The sequence below is a fragment of the Monodelphis domestica genome, chromosome 7, assembly GCF_027887165.1.
Source record: "Monodelphis domestica isolate mMonDom1 chromosome 7, mMonDom1.pri, whole genome shotgun sequence".
NCBI classification, from domain to species: domain Eukaryota; kingdom Metazoa; phylum Chordata; class Mammalia; order Didelphimorphia; family Didelphidae; genus Monodelphis; species Monodelphis domestica.
In genome coordinates, this window is record NC_077233.1 from 98652578 (window position 1) to 98675204 (window position 22627).

At 39.0% G+C, this 22627-nt stretch overlaps 1 protein-coding gene across 1 annotated transcript in view; it reads right to left on the reverse strand.

The window, feature by feature from the left end:
• Positions 1-8789: 8789 nt before the first annotated feature.
• SMARCC1 (SWI/SNF related, matrix associated, actin dependent regulator of chromatin subfamily c member 1) overlaps positions 8790-22627 on the reverse strand; it is a 156631-nt gene continuing 142793 nt past the window's right edge. The window contains exons 27-28 of the mRNA XM_001366884.5: positions 14270-14446; positions 8790-11151 (exon numbers count right to left, since the gene is read on the reverse strand). Of these exons, the coding sequence (XP_001366921.1) occupies positions 11057-11151; positions 14270-14446 (272 nt within the window). The 3' untranslated portion in view covers positions 8790-11056. The remainder of the gene's footprint in view (positions 11152-14269; positions 14447-22627) is intronic.

Sequence of the window (22627 nt, forward strand, 5' to 3'; positions counted from 1 at the left end):
CTGTGCATTCCTACGGAGACTATTTGCGTACTGGGAAGACTTTCCCAGAATCTCAGAATCTAAGTTGAAAGGAACCTCATCGGCCAACTGAACAGTGAGGAGAGCACATCCTTGCTTCCCTAGAAGGCCTTCCAAAGTCCCCAAAACAGAAGACTTCTCTTCCTAGAGATGTTGTGCCATTTCCCCATCCCCCCCCTTCAAATTCCACGAGTTCCCCTCTTCCTCCCCTCTTCCAATTCCCAAGGTGCAGAGGAGAGGAGCTTCTGGAGGGGTGGAGGAGGAGCCTGAAAAGGCATGTTTATCTCTTGGGAGATCACAGGTCGCCCTACTCCACCCTCCCAAATGGGGCCCTGGCTCAGCCAGGAAAAGGGTTGGCAGCTGCCAAGCCAGAAGCAAATAGGTCTGGGCTTTAATCGGATCAAATCTAATCTAATCTGAGTGGTTAAACCTACCAGTCTAAACCAACCACAGCCTAGAAGGCTGTGAGGTGGACAAATAACTCTACTTTGGTTCATTTCATCAGGGTTGGTGGTCCAAGAAGCTATGGAGTCCCTTCATCTATTTGGGGCTGGAAGAGAACTGTAAGGAAGAAAACGTCTGGATTGGGACCACCACCCCTGATTGACAGTCTTCTAAGAGTGACTCCAATAGGGCAAACCTATAAGTAGCACTGTTCCATTTAACAGGGGGAGAGACAACCCAGGAAAAGGATTTCCTTGACATAAACACATGACTAAGTGGGGGGTGGGGGGTGGGGGAATTACCTCATTAGACCCTAGCTGCCAGCCTTGTATGTAGCCTGGTGATTTCTGGAGTATTCATCTCTGAAAAGATGACTATAGTCCTACTCCCTGGATCTTGTCTCCTGTACTAGTCTGAGAACTCTTCAAGGGCAAGGAATGTTATATGCGCCACTTCATAATGGGAAAAGTATAGGGAGGAAGAATAAGGAGAATTGTCTAATGATGTAAAGAACCCTGAAATTAGAATTAAGGATGCTTTGGGGTCAGGTTCCATCTCTGTCACTTGGAAGCTGTATGGCCTTGAGCAAATCACTGTCTCTCTGAGCCTCAGTTTCCACAAATGTAAAACGACGAAGCTGGATGAGATATGCAGCTTTACAGTCTTGTTCAACTGTTCTTTGCATGAACTCTGTCTTGTGTTGGTCTGCAAGTTGAACTGCCCACCTTTCTCTTTGGCACTTGTGCCTTAAAGGTCCCTTTCACTTCTCAATTAATCAGCCATTAAATAGCTTTGTGCCCTAAGGCAAAACATCAATCTAAGCACATCCTACAGGATTAATTTTCCTAAGTAGCTCTTTTTTACTCAGAAACCTTTAATGGTTCTCCATTAGCTACAAGGTGGAGGGGGAAGTCCTAAGCTTGTTAGCCTGGTATTCAAAGCCTTCCATAATTGGTCTTACCTTTATAGTTTTATTTCTCAGTCACTCTGTGCTCCAAACAAATTGGAGTGCCTACTGCCCATCTTTTTTCTCACCCAAATCCTTCAATTACTCCAGGTGGAAGAATGGTCTCTCCTAAATTCCATCAAACACTTCATATAACCTTAGAGAACTTATCTCATTCAGTACTACTTATTAATTATTGTGTCTTATCTTCCCTACTAGACCCCATGCTTCTTCAGGATTGGGACTTAATCATTTCTATAATCCTCATAGACCTAGTATGTAGTAATAGTGTTTTGCACTTAGAAAACATTTTATTCATTCACTCACAGATTTTCAGTAAATATTTTACTCAGAGATTCTGGTCTAGGAATGAGGGCAACAAAGATCAGGGGCAGTAAGTAAGCCTGGGTGACCAGAGGAGCACTAGAGATAGCAAATCCCTGTCCACTCTAATATTTCTGGCCGAGAAGCAGCAATGCTTATGGAGCATTTGGGGTTAAAGAGAGATATTCAGAAAGGTGAATGTAGAATAGGAAGAAATCACAGAATCTCAGCCTTGAAAGAAATGTCAGGCGAAATCAATCCACAACTGAAAAACAAAACAAAACAAAACAAATCAAATCAGCCGGCCTAGGATCAAAACCCTTAAGAATTCACTGTTTCACAAAGCAGCCCAAAGCTTTTGGACAGATCTGGTTGTTAGAAAGTTTTCCCTTTAAATACATACTTGAAGTCAGTCTCTTATCTGTCTTCCTAGCTGCCTCCCCTGGCATCTCTTCATCTCCAGAGTTCCTTAAAGTAATCCTCCTATGTATTCATCATCCTAGTTGTCTTCTGTACTTGGTTTATGAACAGCTTCCTAAACTATAAAGCATAGAACTAAACACATCAATCTAGGCATTAGCAGATCTGGGCAAATTTCAAGAGGAGTATCACTTCCTTACTCCCAGATGCTATTTCTCTTTTAATGCAGCCTAATGATAATAACAGCTCACATGTTTATGGTGCTTACACTGTACTAAGTGCTTTACAACGATTAGTTCTGCAACACTGCCCTTCAGCCCAGTTTGTTGACCCTAAATTTACTCATCTGTAACAACTTGCATTCTATCTACCTCACAGATTGATTGTATTTAGCACAGTGCCTGGCACACAGCAGGTGCTAATTCTCTCCTTCCACTGTTGTGCCTCTGTGAGGTAGTATATGTATGAAGTGCCACGGAACATCAAATTATTATCAGTTCCCAAAGAGGTGTCCTCATGGGAATCCCCCACTTCTCTCAAACCAGTAACCAGATGCAGGTACTGAAACACCCCTAGGTGCCTGCATTTGGTATGCACAGCTATATACCATCTGACTAGAAGTCCTGGATCAGATTTACATGCCAGGTTGTTAATCTCATCTGGGTCTTGAATTGGGATGGGGGAGGAAGGATGTATTGTTTTGGAGAATATTGAGAGGCCAACTAGCCTACTGTCATCGGAGCAACTGTGGGGAACCCGTGTGCTGCCCAGAGGCTTTGGGTGAGTGGATTGGGATAGGTGAGGGTGGGAGTTAGAGGAAGTTACAGAAGGTGCTGCAATAATATATCTGTGAAGAACAAAACTATCATACAAATGTACAGCATGATCCTTTATCTGCAAAAATGACAACTGACCCACAAACCAAAATCAGTACATCATGCTTCCCACCCCGCTTTTGACATAGTAAAAATAAGTCTGGGTCACGTTCCCATCTTAAAAAATCTACACATTCTTATGAAATCAGAAAACTTTAGTGTGGGGTTCATCTAAGGGAGGCCTTCCATTTTTAGAGAAATAGCCTGAGAGAGAAAATGCCTTACTCAAGAGTCACATCACCTAGTCAATGGTTAATTAATTTTCCCATTAAATCATCCTGCCTTAAGGCAAATTGGGCTGTGAGGTTTTTGGGGTGCAAGCTATAGTCAGGCATTTCCTCAAACAATGAAAGACAAGTCCTGGGTCCTTGGCCTACCACCTATTTGGGTGACTTGACTACCAAGATTAAATTCCATTACCTATGATTTTGATTTGCTCACCTTCCTGTGCTGGCATCTCTCCTAACTGGGAGGACCTAACCAGGATACTGGATGTCCTATTCTATTTTTTATTCCACAGTCGCTTCCATTTTTCTCCACAAATATTTCCTAAGCCCACTTTTTACTCTTATTGCATTATGCCATATAGTCCAGGAAAATTGGATTTTTGTTATGAGCAAGCTGGGTTCTAGTCCTGACTTGGCCATGTATTACTTGTGATCTTTAAACAAGCTCTACCCTCGCCTATAAAATTGGGGAGTTTGACTAGACCCGAGGGTCCTTTTCCAGTTCTCATTGTAGAACTTCCCTATATCAATACCTTCATTTCTAGTTCTATGTATGACATAGAAGACTATGGATTATAAGCTTTCACACATACAAACAGGCCCTATAAACGGTACAGAACTGTTTTTCTTAAATTGACCACTCCTATCTTATCCTAGTGCATTCTGTGCAAAACAGTCATTAAGGGTAAGAGAAAATCAGGAGAAATTATTTCTCTTTGAATGGAGAATACTAGCAATGGTTGCAGACTAAGTACCCTCCAAGACAGAATTAATGCATATGTGCATCTTTTGCTCCCTCCATCTTGTCTATATGCATGGCACATGCTCAAGGCTTCTTTCCCGTCTGTGTGCAGATCTTTCTTTGGTTCCCTCCTCTTTAGGGAATATCGGTCTGTTTTCCTGTCTTCCTCCCTGTCACCCCTTTCAGTTGCTGGGGTGGGACACTGCAGGGAGGGAAGAGAATAATAAGCCTGTCTCTCCCTCCTTTCAGGAGGGCGTATATTTTGTGTCACTTGTTTCTTCTGTTTTTGTTTGTAGACACAATGTCTAGCTCAGTGTGGGTGGTATTTGTAAGGCCATAGCCATAGTCTGGCTGATACCAGAAAGCAGGTCACACTGCTTATCCTTCTAGAATCCCGAGCAATAGCCACTTCACTTATCCATATTCCACCCATAAAAAGGCCATTGGACCAAGGGAAGGCCTGGCACCAACCTGGCACTTGAGATGCTGTTAATTTGGAGAGGACTGCTAGAGCAGCAAAGCTTGGGCTAGCACAGAGGAAGCCAAGCATCTTTTAGGGCCCCATGGCAAAGATAAGCAAGTACATAGAAGAGGTCAGAGTTGTCTTCAAGTTCCGATGCATGTTTTGTACCCTATCCAGGATACAAGAGCACAGGGAAAAACACGGGGATCTGATCTGTTGTAGAGGCAATAAATTTTTATTGATAATTTCCTCCTCTCCAAATCATCTAAAGAATTCAGTAAAATGGTCCAATACAATGAAGTGACATATGCAATGTTCTATACGTGTGTGTGTGTGTGTGTGTGTGTGTATACACCCACCTTTACAAAAGACAAGTGTCTCATTTCTTAGGTACTGCAATGAATAGAAAACTGCACCTGGAGTTAGTCAAATGTGGCCCAAAACAGCAATTGTGGGACTCTGGGTAAGTTATTTAATGTCGGCGGCAGTTTCCTCATCTGCAAAATCAGAATCGGAATAGCTACTACCTTATGGTTTTAATAGAGAGCAAATGATAAATTTGTAAAATGCTATAAAAATTCCATTTATTATCTTTGAGGTCAAGTATACATACTCTATACTTTCACAACCATTTGTTTTGTGGCAATTGTTTTTTCCCCATTTCCTACCTGTTCATTTCCAAGGTTCCAGTCATGGTGAATATTATTTTCAATGCTCTGCTTGATTTTTCATCATTTTGTAATGATTCAATTATTTTTACCATTGAAATAATTTAGTCTTTCCCTGAATGGAATCGATTGTCTCATTTTTTGCAACCACAAAAAGTGCTACTATAAGTGTTTTGGTATATATAGAGAGAGAGAGCCTTTATTTTTGCCAATGTTCTGGTGAGGGTATAAACCTAGCAGTGGCTTCTCTTGACAAAAAATTATGGATATTTGTTATTTGCATATTTCCAAACTGCTCTCTAGAACAAATGTACCAAAATTATCTTGTATATTTCCCTAACATTGATTGTTCCTGTTTTCTATCAACCTCACCAATTTAGTGATTGTGAACTGAAACTGGAGGTTTTGATTTGCATTAATTATTGGAGCATTTTTTTCTTACATGATAGTTTGCAACTCTTGTATAAACTGTTTCATATTCTTTGACCAGTGCTCTTTGGAGAGTACCTTTGGATCACATTATTTGTCAGTTTACTTATTCTTGACTATCAAACCTTTTGAGATATGACTCAGTTGACCACTTCTCATCTTGTCATATACATACATATATATATATAGTGCAAAAGCTCTTTAATTTCAGATTTTCAAAATAATCTACCTTATCCTTTGTAATTCATTCTCTTTAGTTAAAATCCATCCCCAATAGCAGTGAAAGGTGTATGGTAGGCTATTTTTTAAAAAATGGTGTCATGTACATATTTTGAATTTATTGTAAATAGATGTTTAAGATCAGATGTAGATATCTTTATCACTTTTCTCCAATTCACCTGGTCATTAAAAAAAAATTAATTTTATCAATATAGGAAAGGGAACTTTTGGCATGGACTACAAGCTCAGTAATGTTTTACAGAGGTAAAAAACTCAATACATGCTTTTTTTTTTTTTAAACCCTTACCTTCCCCATCTTGTAATCAATACTGTGTATTGGCTCCAAGGCAGAAGAGTGATTAGGGCTAGGCAATGGGGGTTAAGTGACTTGCCCAGGGTCACACAGCTGGTTAGTGTCTGAGGCCAGATTTGAACCCAAGACCTCCCATCTCTAGGCCTGGCTCTCAACCCACTGAGCTACCCAGCTGCCCTTCCTTCCATGCCTTTAAATATCTGTAGTACTCTCCCTCAGATAACCTTATTTGTTTCAAAGCACAATTAATGTAGCACCTCCTACCTATCAGCTCCTTCCTGACCCTCAGTTGTTAAGGGCTCTCTTACCTCTTAAAATTGTTACTATAAACGTATTACATGTATGTCTCATTCCACTAAACTACCCAGCTGGTTCCCCATACATGTTCTTAATCTCCATTAAGACATAGTATCAAGACAAGAGCTAACAATTTTATGTTTAGAATATATCTGGCTAAGGGTGTTCAATTTCCAGTGACACAACAGCCAGTAAGTGTGGGAGGCCACATTTGAACCCAGGACCTCCTTTCTCCAAGCCTGGTTCTGTATCCATTAGAGCTGCCCCTCCAGTGACATTTTATAAAGGGCATCAATAGGCTAAAAACTAGGATGATCTAGAAAAAGACTAAGATAAAAGAATAAAAAACCGTATCGTGTGAGGTCCCATATCAGCTTAAGTGGGGATAATTAACCTGCATAAGATTAGAAAATGTATATGTGAGGAAAGAGGGGGAACAAAAAATAGCTATCTTTTGAATATTTCATAATTTCATACATAAGTATTAGCCTAATTCTGTTTAGTTCCTTCCAGAGGAGAACTAAATACAATGGATGGAATTTGCAAAGGCAGATTTTTGGCCTGATGTAAGGAAAAATTATTTAAAATTCAAGCTGTCCAAAAGTGGAAAGTTGCCTCATAATAAGTCCCCAACTTCTGGAGATTTTGAAATAGAAGCTAGGATATAGAAGACAAGTTAAGATTAGATGGCTCAGGCAGCAGCTAAATGGCTTAATGGATTGAGAGCCAGGCTTTGAGACGGAGGTCCTGGGTTCAAACCTGACCTCAGGTACTTCCTAGCTGTGTGACCCTGGATAGGTCACTTAATCCCTACTTACCTAGCTCTTATCAAAACATAGTATTGAATCTAAGAAGGGTTTTTATTAAAAAAAAAAAATTATACAGCCCCCCCTATAATTTAGGTTTAAAAGTCGGCAAACTCTTTCTTGCCTGTACTATGAATAGATTTTGCTGTATTTAGTGGAGTTCTGTAAGGATGGAGGGGAAAAGGGACCTAAAAACTAAGAGGTTATTGTCCTGGTTCTTGTCTTCTCTCAGTATAAAAGAGCCTCATCTTACTATGCCTATGCTATTCTGTCCTGAATCCCTTGTTGAAGGCTCCTCCTTTGGCCATCCCTGGTCCTTCTACTAGGATTCTATATTTGATCCTGGATCAGATTCAATTTCAAAAAGGAATTCAAGTCCAGATGTTATCCTCAATGCAACGGCCAGAACTTATTCACATGGAAGCTGCTGAGACTTACCATGACAGCAGTACCTTTTAAGAAGTTGCTTCCAATCAAACTCTAGGAAAAGGTATGATGGCAAAGTGAAGACCATCTGCTTTCTTAGCATGACTGTTCTCAAAAAGCAAAATCTTTTTGGTAATCCTCCAGTGACTATACACAGTGTCATGCACACAAAAGACACTAAAAAAACTGCTTTAAATCCTGGTCTGTTACCTTGAACAAATTATTTTGGGCCTGTTTTCATATAGTTAAATGAAGGAGCTGGTTATAAAACTTTTAAAGTAATCTATATTTGACCCTGCTAGAGATTCATTTCAAAAAAGGAACCAAACCCCAGACTTCTAAGATTCCTTCAAGCTCCAGATCTACGATTTTAACATGTCTTAACTTGGAACTATTGGAATATTATGGGGAAAAGGTCTCAGAGTCCCACAGGCAATAAATTAGCACAGAGATAACTATCATGTGCCAAACATACATGCTATCTCACATTTTAGCCTCACAACCCTGAGAGGTAGGTATTATTATTCATTCTACTTTACAGGTGAGGAAACAAGCAAAAGGTTACAGCTACTCAGGTGGATAAAGAGCCATGCTGAGGGAGAAGAGGTCTTAGGTTCAAATCTGGATTTAGACAGTTCCTGGCTATGTGACCTTGGGCAAGTCACTTAACCCCAATTGCCTAGCCCTTACCATTCTTCTGCCTTGGTACTCACATTTAATATCAATTCTAAGAGAGAAGGTATGGGTTAAAAAAAGGTGTATCATCCATATCTTGACCAATTGAACTGATCCCACATAATTTCCAAAGGAGGGTCAGTACAGAGAAGCCATACATAGTAAACAGTGCTAAGGTACCCTATTCTCTGGCACCTTGACACTTACCTTCTTTCATTTTTACATGAAGACTTGGAGAATGGTTCACGGTGATAGGGAGTAAAGGGCTTCAGCTCACACCTTCTATTGGATCTTTTGTTTTCAGGAGAAAAGTCCCAGATACACATGAATTCACTGCATTTTTGCACATGATAGGGCAAAGTATCCTTGTACTATATAGCATAAGTGGAAATACAGGGTCCTATTTTAACACAGAGACAGGAGCAAGCAGCTTTCCTTCATCCTGACCCCAGTCCCATTCTTTATTTTTAGAAATAATCACACACAAAGACACAGACTTGTAAAAAACCGTATTTTGTTTTTCTCACAAAATTGGGTGGCTGTATTGCAGGAATAAAACTGGATCATATACACAGGATCAGATGAAAAAAAGTCACCACATGGTTATTTATACAGAAACACAGCAGTGTTAAGAATTCAGGTACTTGGTAGGACCATCACCAGTACAGTAAAAAATAAATCTACCTGGATCTTTGAAATTTGAAAGTATTCACCTGAACAACCTGAGGTTTACATGGGACTATAATTTGAAACAAAATTCCACATTCCTTCAAAAGTCCTGGATGAAAATGTAACATCTGGAATGAATTTTCCTTTAGTAGGGCAGGAGGATGGACATATGAGGAAAAAACCCTAGATGTTTTCACAAGGCACTGGAGGCTCTCTGTGGAGTTAACTGCATTAAAACTAAACTGCAGGAGAGGAAAGCTCAAATCCAGTGCTTTAAGAAATGGCCTTGAGATACTGAGAGCACATGTTTAGCTGAAGTCCACACCTGAAGCCTTGAAAAGGCAAATCTGGATGGTTTTTTGTTTGTCTTCCAGAGAATAAGGAAAAAAGAAAGAAAATATTCCATTATGTTCAGAATTTGTCTTGCTCTTTATATGTAAAGCTTTATAGATGAGACAAGAAAACAAAAGCAAAAATTTCCAACCCTATATTTGAACTTGATGGAAATGCAACATGAAAATTAAGGTAAGGAGGTCACAAGCTTTGAAAACAAAGTTTTATCAGAAAAAAAAAAAAACCCTCAAAAAACCTCTCTTTCCTAGGGAATTGGAATAAAGGAAAAATGAATGTTGAATGGTCACTAAGATCTATCAAGTAGCTAACCATTAGTATTAGGAACAGAGTGTGGTGGTCCAAATTGGGCTCATATTAAGGCATTTTCTGTCTTCCTATAGAGTGGACCCCATTCCTGTACCCCTACCCCTGAAAAACAACAACAAAAAACCTCCCCAAATAACAACCCATTTTCAAAAATAAAGATAAAACAGTAACCCATCTCCTAAAAAAAGAAAAGAGCTTATTGCTCTAGATGCTGAGCCCTTTCCCTGGCATCCCCTCAGAATTTCTTACCAGGTGTTTCCTATCAAAATCCTGATGAAGGATGGAATGTAAGAGATCAGAAAATAAAGTGGAAAGGTGTAAGAGTGGGTATAGCACTACTTCACCTCTCTAATAATCCTGTTTTAAATTCAAAGTACCGTTTCCACTGAATTCTGCTCACTCTGGCTGTCTGCAAGAGGTAGTTTGGGGCCTCACACCCCTAGCCATCCCAACCAAGTTCTATTAACTAGAACTTCAGAACTATTCTCCCCTCTCCTTTTTTTTCCCTTAAGCTTTTCATAAAGGGGAGGGCAAAGAGAAGAAAAATGCATCCAACAGTGACTATTAGGCTTGATTCCTCAGCTGGCTAGTGCCTTGGATTCCTGAAACTTTTCTGGGTGTCCTGGGGACCTGAGAATATGTTCCCCAGTTCCAAACCCATCCCTTACTCCCACCCCCACCCCCTAAGTTTCCCTATATCTCAAACCATCCCAACAATAACTATCTGCATAGAAAGCCAGAACCAGTGAACCTGGGGAAGAGAGTAATTTTATTCTAATTGTTGCACTCTCTGCCACCATGGATCAATGAAAAGAGTATGTTTTGTCAACAAGGCATGAGAGATGAGTCAGGTATTGAATGATGTATACCTTGGACTAATAAAGAGGCACATATATTCCTTATAGGGGGGTAGTATTAATGGCAGGGATGCTTCCCTTCACTGTTTTCCCTTATCTTTGAGCTTGTATGTGTGTGCCAAGCCTTTGTGTATCTTCTAAATATTTGCCCTCCACCCCATCCCATCATGAAGATAAAATGAATGTCCATCTCTCTGCTTGCGTCTTTTGGTTCCTATTAACTTAGGATTCTTTTCCTTAAAAAATACTAACAAAAAAACACCCATGGAAGCACCAAGACAAAGAAAGATTGCAAGAGTAAAGCTTGAGATGGGCTTACCCGTTATATTCCCTATTTGCCCCTTATTTAGCACAGGGAAGACACAAAGTGTCCTGTCTAATGTACACTGTTACCACCAGTCCCCCATGAGCCCTGGCAAAGGAGCACCACTAAAAGGAATACACCAGAGTAAGGAGGCACTCAGATGTAAAAGAGGAAAAATCCTGAAAGAAACAGAAGGAAACTGAGGAAAAGGAGTCTTGTCACCACTACGTGGGCTCATGGAATTGGATCTGGAAGTCCCTTGAATTGTTGCTTGTTAGGGAGCTGAGGAGGCTGGTGCTGCTGCAGGAGGAGGAGTGACGCCATCGGTGGGTGGAGGCGGTGGGGGCTGCTGCTGCGGAGGAGGGGGATCTGAAAATATATCCAAAAGCTAAACATCAATAACGGAAGCACAAGCAACTGGGAGCTAGATTAGAGGAAAGCACAAGGAGTTTAGTTCCTGAAAAGACTTTCCATCCAATACAAACCCTCTGCATCACGATCTTATTGCTCAACTTCTGGTGCTATGACTTGTTTGGAATACTCTGATTCGCTACATCAATTGTAAAGGTTAAATTTAGGGTTGAGACTGAATGTAAAAATTATTGGTCACCAAGGATTTAGTTTCTTAAATCCTAAATGAAACACTCAAGTCAGAATGGAATTTCATGGTGATTTAATTACAATAGGAGGAAGAAATTAAGAAAAGGAGAGAGAGGGGGCAGCTGGGTAGCTCAGTGGATTGAGAGCCAGGCCTAGAGATGGGAGGTCCTAGGTTCAAATCTGTCCTCAGACACTTCCCAGCTATGTGACCCTGGGCAAGTCACTTAACCCCCATTGCCTAGCCCTTACCACTCTTCTGCCTTGGAGCCAATACACAGTATTGACTCCAAGACAGAAGGTATGGGTTTAAGAAAAAAAAAAGAAAGAAAGAAAAGGAGAGAGGGAAAAGAGTTAATTTAAACTACTCCAGCTCAGACTGAGCCAGGCAGGAGTTCAAGGCTTTGGCCAAGGGGGCCTCCCCTAAGAGTCAAGGAAAAGGGAAGTCAGTCTTATAACTCACCACGTGACTGTCTCAAGGAAGCTGTCTGAGGAGCTCCTCCAGGCCTGAGTTCCAGGATCGAACTGCTACCCAGCCCTCCCCACAGGAAGTCACGAGAACTCCAAAGGCAGTTCTCTACATCACTTTCTGCACCTCACATGTGCCAATGGCGGCTCAAGCTTGGCTTAGGACAGCCCAGGGGACAGTCAGTTGTTTCTGATTTGTCATTTGCTAGCACATGCCAGTGTAGTGTGGGTGTATACATTCCTGGGTGCTAGACTAAGAAAGATGGGGAAAATCTAAAAATCACACTATTTACATCTTACTCATTCTTCAGAGTCCAGTTTAACTTCCATCATGACCAGGAAAGCTTTTGATAAGCCCTATAATCTCACATCTTTGTATCCCAAGGACCTCGAAGAGAGTCCTGGAACATAGTCAATGCTCAACAAATGCTTGTTGACTGTCAGCAGAGAAAAGGTGAAAATAAAGAGATCCCTGACCACCACCCCACCCCTAGATAAAGGTGCTCTTCTTCCTGGCTTTCATCAGAGTGTAATATCAACTTCCCAGAAGACAATAAATTTCTTAAGGGCAAGAATTGTGAAAATTTTAATTTTTGTATCCTTGGTGCCTAATAAACGGTACCTTAGAAAACTATCATTTAAATAGTCCCTGCTTGATGTTGATTAGAATGTATTTGGTGAATGTCATAATTATTTAAGAGAAAAATAAGCATCATGAAAGTTGAAATGGGTGAAATCAGTTGTGATTGGAGAGTTCATGAAAAGGTTTCGTGAAAGATTTAAAGAGAGGGAAGGTTGGGGGTATTCTAGGAATTGAAATGGCACTGAAGTCCTTAGTGGGCCTGCTCCAATTTTATTGTGAACCTCTAAAGATTGGTTTTACAGCTCCCAATTCTGCATAACCATTTTCCCTCAAAGCATTTGCATTTATACAGGGTGAGCTAGAGTCAAAATAGTATTAAAAACTGACGATTTTATTTCTGATGAGAGAGAAAGCAGATTAGTTAGTTGTAGGAGAGACTAGTATGTTTTTTTTTTTTATGCTTGTCTGGAGGGCAAATAGCAAACTGGTTCTCAAGAAATGGATACAGTGATCAAGGGGGCCTTTTCTCTATCACTGTGATTTTACCCATTCAGCTATTGCTCTATGAGTGTTCTTGGAACTCAACTCACCAATTGTCTTATATGGCCTAATTAGTAGTGAAGGGTCACTCAGGTAGCTTGCTGATACCTAGCAAATCATATATGAATCCATGGATGTATACATGTATAACACACACACACACACACACACACACATGTCTCCATATATTACATACCCATGCACATATTATACACACTTGACATCATACGAATGGATTCAGCCACTTGGGAGTTGGTTTTCTAAACTAATTACTTCATCTTACAGATAAGAACACAGAGGTCCAAAGAAATGAAATAGTTCAGACAGTACTATAAGTTGTTAATGTTGGGGATGAGACTAGAACTTGGTTGTCATGATTCATAAGTCCAGGGTCTTTTCCAATATAATACAATTATATGTCTTTCTGGGCCCTCCACCCCTTCAGTTTTTCTTGTATGTATTTAATTACATTAATTAGAGAAAATTCATAAAGGCAGAGATTGTATACTCTACAGTGTTGTCTGTAGTGCTTGGTACACAAAAGATGCTCAGTAGAAGATGCTAGTAAAAACTTATGTAATAGGACAAACTTCCAAAAACTTTTCTAGAAATCTGCCCCCAAAGCAAGTAATAGATACACCAATGATTCCCTAATGGTGAAAACAGTCCTGATATTGAAGCAAAAAAGGCAAGGTCACAGTTCTTCTAGGCCAAGTTCCTATAGAAAGCTGGTCCATGTTTCCTAATATGGTAAGTGACATAAGGGAGAAATATTCCTTCTTCCTTCATAAGACACTAAAAACTCAAAGAACAGATTGCTTACAAGGACTGTTATTTGGTCCTTTAAACATTTGATTGCTCTACAGTCTAAAAACTCCTAGATGTAAGCTTTACATTCATATCCATGAAGGACTGCTATACAAACAAGATATTCTACAGCTCCACCAAGGACTTAACTGGAAGACAGTAAAGAGGAAGAAGTTAGGTGAACAGCATCCTCTATTTCCTAAGCACTCAACTCATCAGAAGTGTAAATTTATTGAAGCCATGCTGGTTAATGAGTTTGAACAGAGAGAATTTTTATGTTAAATATTGGGATGAATCATTATGCTATCATAAATAAAATGCTCATCCAAAGCTGAATTGTTGATACACGTTTACCTTTTCCTCAGTTCTAGGTAATTCAAATGTGTCTGGACTTAGACCTTGGAAAAACCAAAGTACTTAACATCTATTCTCCCCTTTCCCTAGACCCAGGAGGCCAGGAGGGTAGTAGGCCAGCCCCAGAATTCTACTTACACATGCCATTGGGTGCTGCAAGGGGTACACGTGGTCCAATGATGTTCCCAGGCATTGGAGGCATGACAGGTTGGGGAGGACCACCCCCAGAAGGATGGATATTGGCTGCAACAGCTGGAATCATACGGCCTGGCATGGGCTGTCCAGGCATCATGGAACCAGGACCTGGCATCTGACCTGCAGAAGGGTATTTAAGGGTAATGTCATAAGTGTACTATGAATAGGTTGGCAAGGAAGGCTATAATGCAATACCAAGAATTCAAATTTAAAGCAACATATTCCCTGGAGAATGACTTTAGATACTTGCAAAAGACTGAGATGAAAGATATCCATTCCCAGTAGAAATTAATACACTGGGATTATTTCAGGAGGGGATTTGTGAACTAATGATTGCTCCAAAACTTCAATAGACAAGCAAAAGTGAGAAGTTATTAGCTCACTTTTGGTTAGAGGAGTTAGGGTAAAAAAGGAGGGATTGTCAGCTGTCTTCCTGAGGATATATGATACCAAGTATACAGAGAAGAAAGAAGAACACCAACTGTGGATTCAGTCTGTGGACTAATAGTTTAACTGGGACAAGGCCAGAGCTGCATTCATAAAATGGGGATGGAGGGAAAGGGAGAGTTTCAGGATATACAGGTAGCATTATTCTTCATCTTTACAGAGTGAATCCTGATCTAAATCTTCAAAACCTGTTGAAATAGTGCAAAGGGATAATCCAATCCAAATAGGATTATATGTTGTCTCTTAAGTGTTTGAAATTATAGAAAACTCTAGGAAAAGGAAGAATAACCAGAGGTTTTCTACTGCTTTACAAATGGCTTTAGTATATGATGGCTGATCTGATTAGCTAAGATTTTTGTTTTGGGAGCTATTGTTTCTTTTAAGTGGCTGCACCATGAAATGTATACATTTGGCAATTCTATTATACCTCCTGTATCAATTCACTAGCCCATTCCCAAACAGCAGTACTTTCAAACTTTTTCATGTCTCATCAAAGCTTTCAGAGCTTTTCCTCTCCCCACTCTCTCAACTGAGAACCTTGCCTCATATTTTACAGAAAAAATTGAGGTCATTCACCAGAAACTTTCTTTTCTCCTCTCTTCCTCATCTCCTATCACTTGGGTGCTTTTTGCTACTATTTCCTCCTTCACCGAGTCTCATATGATGATATGACCTTACTTCTTATTTAAACCTCTACTGTGTTCAAGTGATCTCCTTCCATCCTGCTTCCTCCAACAAAATTGTCTCCTCTGTTATACTCACTCTTTCATTTATTTTCAATCTTTCTTTCTATACCGGCTCATTTCCTACTGTCTACCCATGTCTCTCTTAATTCTAGTGCCCACTTCCTATTTATCCTATATATATATATATGGAGAGAGAGAGAGACAGAGAGAGAGAGAGAGATATCCTATATATATAAAGAGAATATATATATTCTCTTTCAATATATTTGTTTGCATATTATCTCCCTCATTGAACTGCACAATGGCTGGCACATATCAGATGCTTAAAAATGCCTTATTAACTTATTCCTCATCACCAATTATAGGGAGAGCAAAAGGATGGGAAAATACAAGTTTGGAATATACTTAAACAACTGGTGAAGGAGGCAGCACTGGTTAGCGGGCAGTAAAAGATAAAGGTGAGGATGAAATAAGAATGGCTGGCAAGTTTTTCTATTTGGGAAACTGTAGATATGGTGATGTTATTCACTGTGGTATTTAGATGTGAGAAATAAAAAACAATAATTATTGACATTTACAGAGAAAAAAGGTATATATATATATATATATATATATATATATATATGTTATCTCATTTAAACTTCATAACAATACAAAGTAGCTATTAAAGTCATTATCCACACTTAAAAGATGGAGAAACAAAGGCTTTGAGAAACGAAGTGATTTGTCCATGGCTAGTCAGTGTACATGGTAGGATTTGAAACCAGGTCTTTCTGATTCTAAGTTCAGCATTCTGTCATGTAAGCATAGGAAAAGCTCTGAAATGTTTGAGACCAATGTTATTACTGATCAAATGAAACAGAGACTACATTAACTACAAGTATATGATAAAATGCCAGGAAATAGTGGTATGTACAAAACTGGCTTCTTCAAAAACCTGACTTGATCATTAATAAGCAATTCCATTAAATTAAACTCTTCAATCATCAGTGAAGTCTCCTCTCCTGTCCTCAGAGGGGAGTGAGAGAGTAACAGATACAGAAAAGTAATCACAAAGTAATTCTGAGAGGGAACAGTAAGACTTGGGGCAATTAGGGAAGGCTTCCTGAGCTGAACCATAAAGAGAAAGGAGAGAGCCGAGTAGGGCATGCATCTGAATTGCAAGATATCACATGAACCTGTGTGATATGACTTCAGAATCATGGAACTGGAAGGGATTGCACAGGTCAACATTTATCATCCTTATGAAAATGAATGGCATATCTGTATCAAATCATACCATTGCTCTTCTTGTCCCCCATGAATTTTAAAGATATAGAAATAGGCGAACTCAAGAAGGAATCTGAAAAGTAATTATTAAGTGATACAAGAATAAAGTAATTTCACCCCCTAATTATTCACAATCACAGCTGGAATGTTTTCAGGTCATTGAGTCAAGAATTCAAGTGTCTTTGGCTGGCTACATAATCTCCTACATTGATGGCAGCAAGCCTTGCTGCTAGAAGTCTGCTTGCCTTGGCTAATCTGGCTTGTTCTCACAAAGTCAGAACAGAAATGTCAGTGGGCCAAGGTCAGACTTGCTCTCCACACCCTTAAGCTAAGGAAACATTTCCTATCTGCTACCAAAATCAGTCAATGAGCCATTTATTAAGTTCCTACTATGTTACATACTGTGTATAAGTGCTCAAGATGTAATGAAAGGCAAGAATCCAATTTAGAACTGAAGTTCCTTTATTCTACTGCTATAAAAAGAACCATGAATTTTAAGAATTAAATTAAAAAACAAAACAAAAAAACATGATAGGGTTCCCTGGGTGTTAGAAGAGCCAAAGATAGTAACAAAGCTCTTCACATTAGTGTTCTAGTTTGCTTCTCTTGTCAAAGGAAAAAGACAATGTCAACACTCAAGGAACTTGCCTACCTACAATTTATTGATCTTAAAATAAAGGCCACATTGAGGACATGTATGCATAACACCAAATGCCATCATTCATGAGTCTCAGCTTGTCCTGATCCTGGGGTATAACCATTACAGACATCAAACCAGTAACTAGCCAGATCTATTCAGTACTACAGATTAGTCATAAATGTTTTGTTCTCTGCCTCTTGTCCCACACCCCATTTCACTGGAAGAAGGAACTACCAGAGAGGAAACTCTCTTTACCAATGAATATCAGCATCTACTCTGCAACTTACAGTCTTAAAGAGTTACCTGAGTATAAAGAAATCAAGTTACATGCCCAAGATTACAAAATTAATGGGGGTCAGAGCCAGTCCTCTCTCTGCTATATTATGTTGCAACTCTGAGCTACTCAAGTATGCTTTACAAACACACTAATTAAGAAAATCTCAAGAACCCATGAATTCACCCATCAGAAGTAAATGAGATATGAATGTACTGCTGAATTCTATGAATGTATAGTTGAATTAGTATTATTTTCTTTGATTATATCTTGCTTATGCTAGTAATTTTAATTATTTCTAACAATATACTTGTCCCAATCAATCAAACCATTTCCTGAAGCATGGACAGGACAGGGATGACCAAAGCACATCACTCTACTTGTAGGATGTTGCCATCTATAAATACTTCTCAGGGAAACCGCAGACTTCCATTAAAAGAAATTGCATTGCCCTCTAGAGGCTAGAGCTGTCAGGTTATAGATGGATATGATAGCTTCATAAATGTCACCTCATGAAATTGATAGTATATACCCAAACATTTTGATAGTAGAACCTTACCTAGGAAAGGATAAGGACTTTAAATGAAGATATTATTTTCATATCACTAGGAGAGAAAACTGGTTCTATATTATGTAAGGGAAAAAGTCTTTTTAATCTTACAAATTTTGAAGTCACCTTATGTCTGTCAATGCTTGTGGGCTTCACCATCTTAAGAAAATCCTTACCTTCTGTCTTAGAATTGATACCAAATACCGGTTCCAAGGTAAGGGTTGAGTAATTAAAGAGTTAAATGAGTTGCCCAGAGCTACACAGCTATGAAGGCCACAGGTGAATCTAGGACCTCCTGCCTCTAAGGCCGGGTGCTCTATCCACTAAGCCATATAGAAACCCCATCTGACCCTCTTTTAAATAGAAGAGTAAAGGTATCTTCACAAATTATTAGTCTGCCTGCCTAGCATATAACAAACGGGATGAAGCACACACAAATATTAAATCATGATGAATAAACCATATCATCAAAATGAAATTGTTCTTGCATCTTCTTCTATCCTCAGGGGGGAAAATCAGATATCACTTTTAAGACAGGGGAAGAAGAACAAGGTCTTAGAATAGCAACACGAAGGCACAAAACATTGGCAATAATAGTTAACAGTAAACATGTATTATAAGAAATAGAAAGTTATGCTTAAAATTAGATTCAGGCTACTGAAAGACTGCTAATATACTCTCAAGTTTATTACTTCTTTTATTAAAGTGTTACTCTCATCACTCCATGGAAACAGAGATGAATGCCAACCAAGGATTCTTTCTTTGCTTTATGAGAGCAGAAAGAGCTAGAGTGAGGCTGAAAAGGACTTTCAGAATCGCAAATGCTTGGTGCAATTCATTATTTCATTTCTAAATCATTCACATGTAAAGTCCTTGGCTAAGGCCCCAGTAGAACAAAAATAATGGAATCCATCTTAAGTGAGAAGTCTAGACTCCTGAGTGACCTGCTTCCTCCAGAGTACTTTCCTGAGGATAACCACAACTGTTGCTTTAGGACAAAACTCTTATTGTTCTCTCTTTAAAGGTAACACTGGAAAATGATGTGAAAGTTTTGGTTACATAAAAAGACAAAGGTAATAGATAAAAATTTGGTTTACATGGAAGGCGAATCCTTATTTGATAATTATGACAACAATTTTGAACAATTGAATCAAAACAATTGCCCAATGCCATATGCAGTTAAGTGATTTGATTTTTGGCTTTAAAAAATTTTTAGTTTAAATTTCATGTAGCATATTTAAGGGTAAATTACTTACCAAGTCACTTATTTTAACTGCTATTAAGTGTCTGAGGTAGCATTTAAACTCAAGTCTTCCTGACTGCAAGGCCTAGTACTCTATCCACTGTACCATACAATTTGTATTCTTCCAGTCCTAGGAGTTATTAGATTCATAAATTAGTTACTCTAATCCCAGTGAGATCCCAGTTTCCAGAAGATAAGAACAGCTTTTCCCTACTACCCATAACCAGCAAAATCGCATCATTCCCCAGTCCTATCCCTCATAAGAGACACACTCAATTTTCCATCCTGTCTCTTCTCTTTACAAACTTTCTACCTGAAAAACATGTCTCTAGTTACACACTCCAATGTTGTTTGAACCTTCTCTCATGTTTCCTCATTTGGTTAGCATACTCCTTTCATTCTTGCTGCTAAGTCCAGACCTGTCTTCTACCATTATCACTCAGAAAATTAACTTTCTCTAAAATCTCTCTATTTACTCTTCTTACTCAGGAGTTTATTACCTAGTTCATGATCTGTATTGTCTTAGTCTTCAACATCCTCGTCTCCAAGCATATCAATATCAACTTAATAACCCTCAGCTAACCAAAGGAATGCTCATTCCCTTGTACCAATTGATTCCACTACAAACTCACCTCAACTAGATCCTTACTGTGCTATTACAAAACTTTTATTCTTCATATGCTGATTATCTCATTCCTTTCAGAAGCTGTTCTAAAATTTCTTCTATCTTCCAATATCCAATGCTGCCTCTTACCACATGGCATCTAAAGAAATCCTTATCTCCTATTTTCCTGAGGAAATTAAGGCCACCAAACATGATGAGCTCTATATCAGCTTCTCCAAACCTCTTCACATTTTCACCCATTATCTTTTATTTGACTGTTGTCTTTGAGAAAGGAGTAGCCTTTCTTTTCTTTTTAAACCCTTACCTTAGAATTAATATTAAACATTGGTTCCAAGGCAGAAGAGCATTAAGGGCTAGGAATCAGGATTAAGTGATTTGCCCAGGTTACAGTTAGGAAGTCTCTGAGGGTCAAAGTCAAGCCCAGGTCCTTGGATCTCTAGACCTAGATCTTTATCCACTGAACCTCCTTAAGTTTCTCTCCTTATTGGTCTTGATCTTACTCCATATTTTTCTATCTCCTCTATGAGAATTTTTTCACCAATAATTTTCTTTCATCTCTGATATTTCCCTGTTACCTGAAAATATGATTAAGATTACCCCAATTCTTTAAAACAAACAACAAAAACCTATCATAACCAAGTTATGACCCTTTTGTCTCTTCCTTTTCACAACAAATTTCAAGAGATCACTGGTCTTTGTTGCCTCCACTTCTTCACTGATCATTCCTTTCCTCTACCTTCTGTGTTCTGGCTTCCAATCCCACCACTCTACTGAACTGCTCTCAAGTTTTAACAAAATTCACAGTTAATAAACTTGATGTCTTTTTCAGTCTTTATTCTACTTAACTCCTCTGCAGTTTCTGATACTGTTGAATTAAACACTGATATATTAGGGAACGTTTGAATATAATGCAATTTCCAATTTTGCTTCTGCTTAATTTCTTCCTCCCAAAACAATCTGAATATAGGAAACTCGAGCACTCCTCTTGGATTTTTTTAATCTCTCTTTGCTTTTCTGATTCTCCTACTGTTCAAATAACCTCTCTTTCTCTGTCTCATTTATTTGATGGTCATCATTCATTCCCTCCGCTATCATGGAAGATTCCTTAAGGCTCTCTTTTGGGCCTTTTTTCTTCTCCCTTTCTTTAATCTCATTTAACTCCCTGGAGGTGAAGTGTCATTTCTTCTCAGGTGACTGTACAGTATTTCTCTATTATTGTGTCAGTAAACATATCTCTAATCTTTCTCCTGAATTCCAGGCTCATATCAACTGTCTATTGTAGTTCTCCACTTGGATATCCTGTAGCCACCTTAGACACAACATGGTCAAAGAGCACATATTTGGCCTTCCTTAAACTAAACTCTCCTTCAAATTCCACTTTCTATTCTCTGAGGTTTACAACCATGGAGTCATCTTTGGTTCTCTCCTAGTCCCTAGAAGAGAGAACTAGGAGAAGGGGATAGAAACTGCAGACAGATCTATACTAATCAGTGAATAAGCAGTTATTAAACATCTACTGTATACTAGGCTCTATACCGCCCCCCCCCCAAATCATCTTCCAATAATTAGAGCTATCTAAAATAGAATGAGAAGCCAGATAACAGCTTGTTGGGTATACTTTCAATATGATTATGTATTGGATAAGATGGCCACTGAGGTCTCTTCAAACTCTTAAAATTCTGTGATTTTCAACCTTCTCTTCCCCCCATAGCCCATTAAGTTGCTAAACTGTATCCATACTAACTCTGTAACGGTTCTGTAATAACACATTTCAACAACAGGAATTTGTCCCAACACATATATTAGGGAACATTTTGAGTATAATGTGTGTAATTAGAATCTGTTACCCTAAAAACTATGATCCCCAGGAAAACTATGATTCCTAGCACCCTACTCATTTCCTGTCTATGTGCTGACTTAGGATATAAATTGGGTGTAGCCCCACCTTTCAGTCTCTTTCCTTCCTGTCTTGGCTTTGGTAGAGTGGGGAATTTTGAGCAGGTAGAAGAACTTAGTCACGTGGTTCTATTTTGTCAGATAATAAACTTTAAAAAATAAAACTTGAAATAGTGGGCATTAATTTAAATCTCACAAATGCAAACTGCAATTTTGTTTCTGCCTAATTTCTTCCTCCAGAAACAAACTGAATATAGAAAACTGCAGTACTTTGCAATAATTCATGAACTTCAAGCCTTCTGATGTCCATTTCCAGAAGTGAACTTTAGACTTTTGTTGAGGTAGTATCATATTTATTGTTTATCTTCTGGCATAGCAGGTACTGTGAGCAGAGAAAGGTTTGTCTGAATCAATACTATTTGGCCTCCATGGTTTCTAGCCCCAAGATGCAGCTTGTCCAATCTCTTGCCAACCTAGCCCTAGGGGAAACAGGATTAAGGCTGATTGAGCAGCATCTCAAGGCTACAGATGATGCCACTATTTACTATAATATTTATGTATTTCTTAACCATTTAACACAAATAAAACTGTACTATCATTTTCTATTGGGTTCCTGTCATTTGGGGGGGGGGGGGGGTAATGTGTCATTGATAAAATTTGTTATTTCTTGA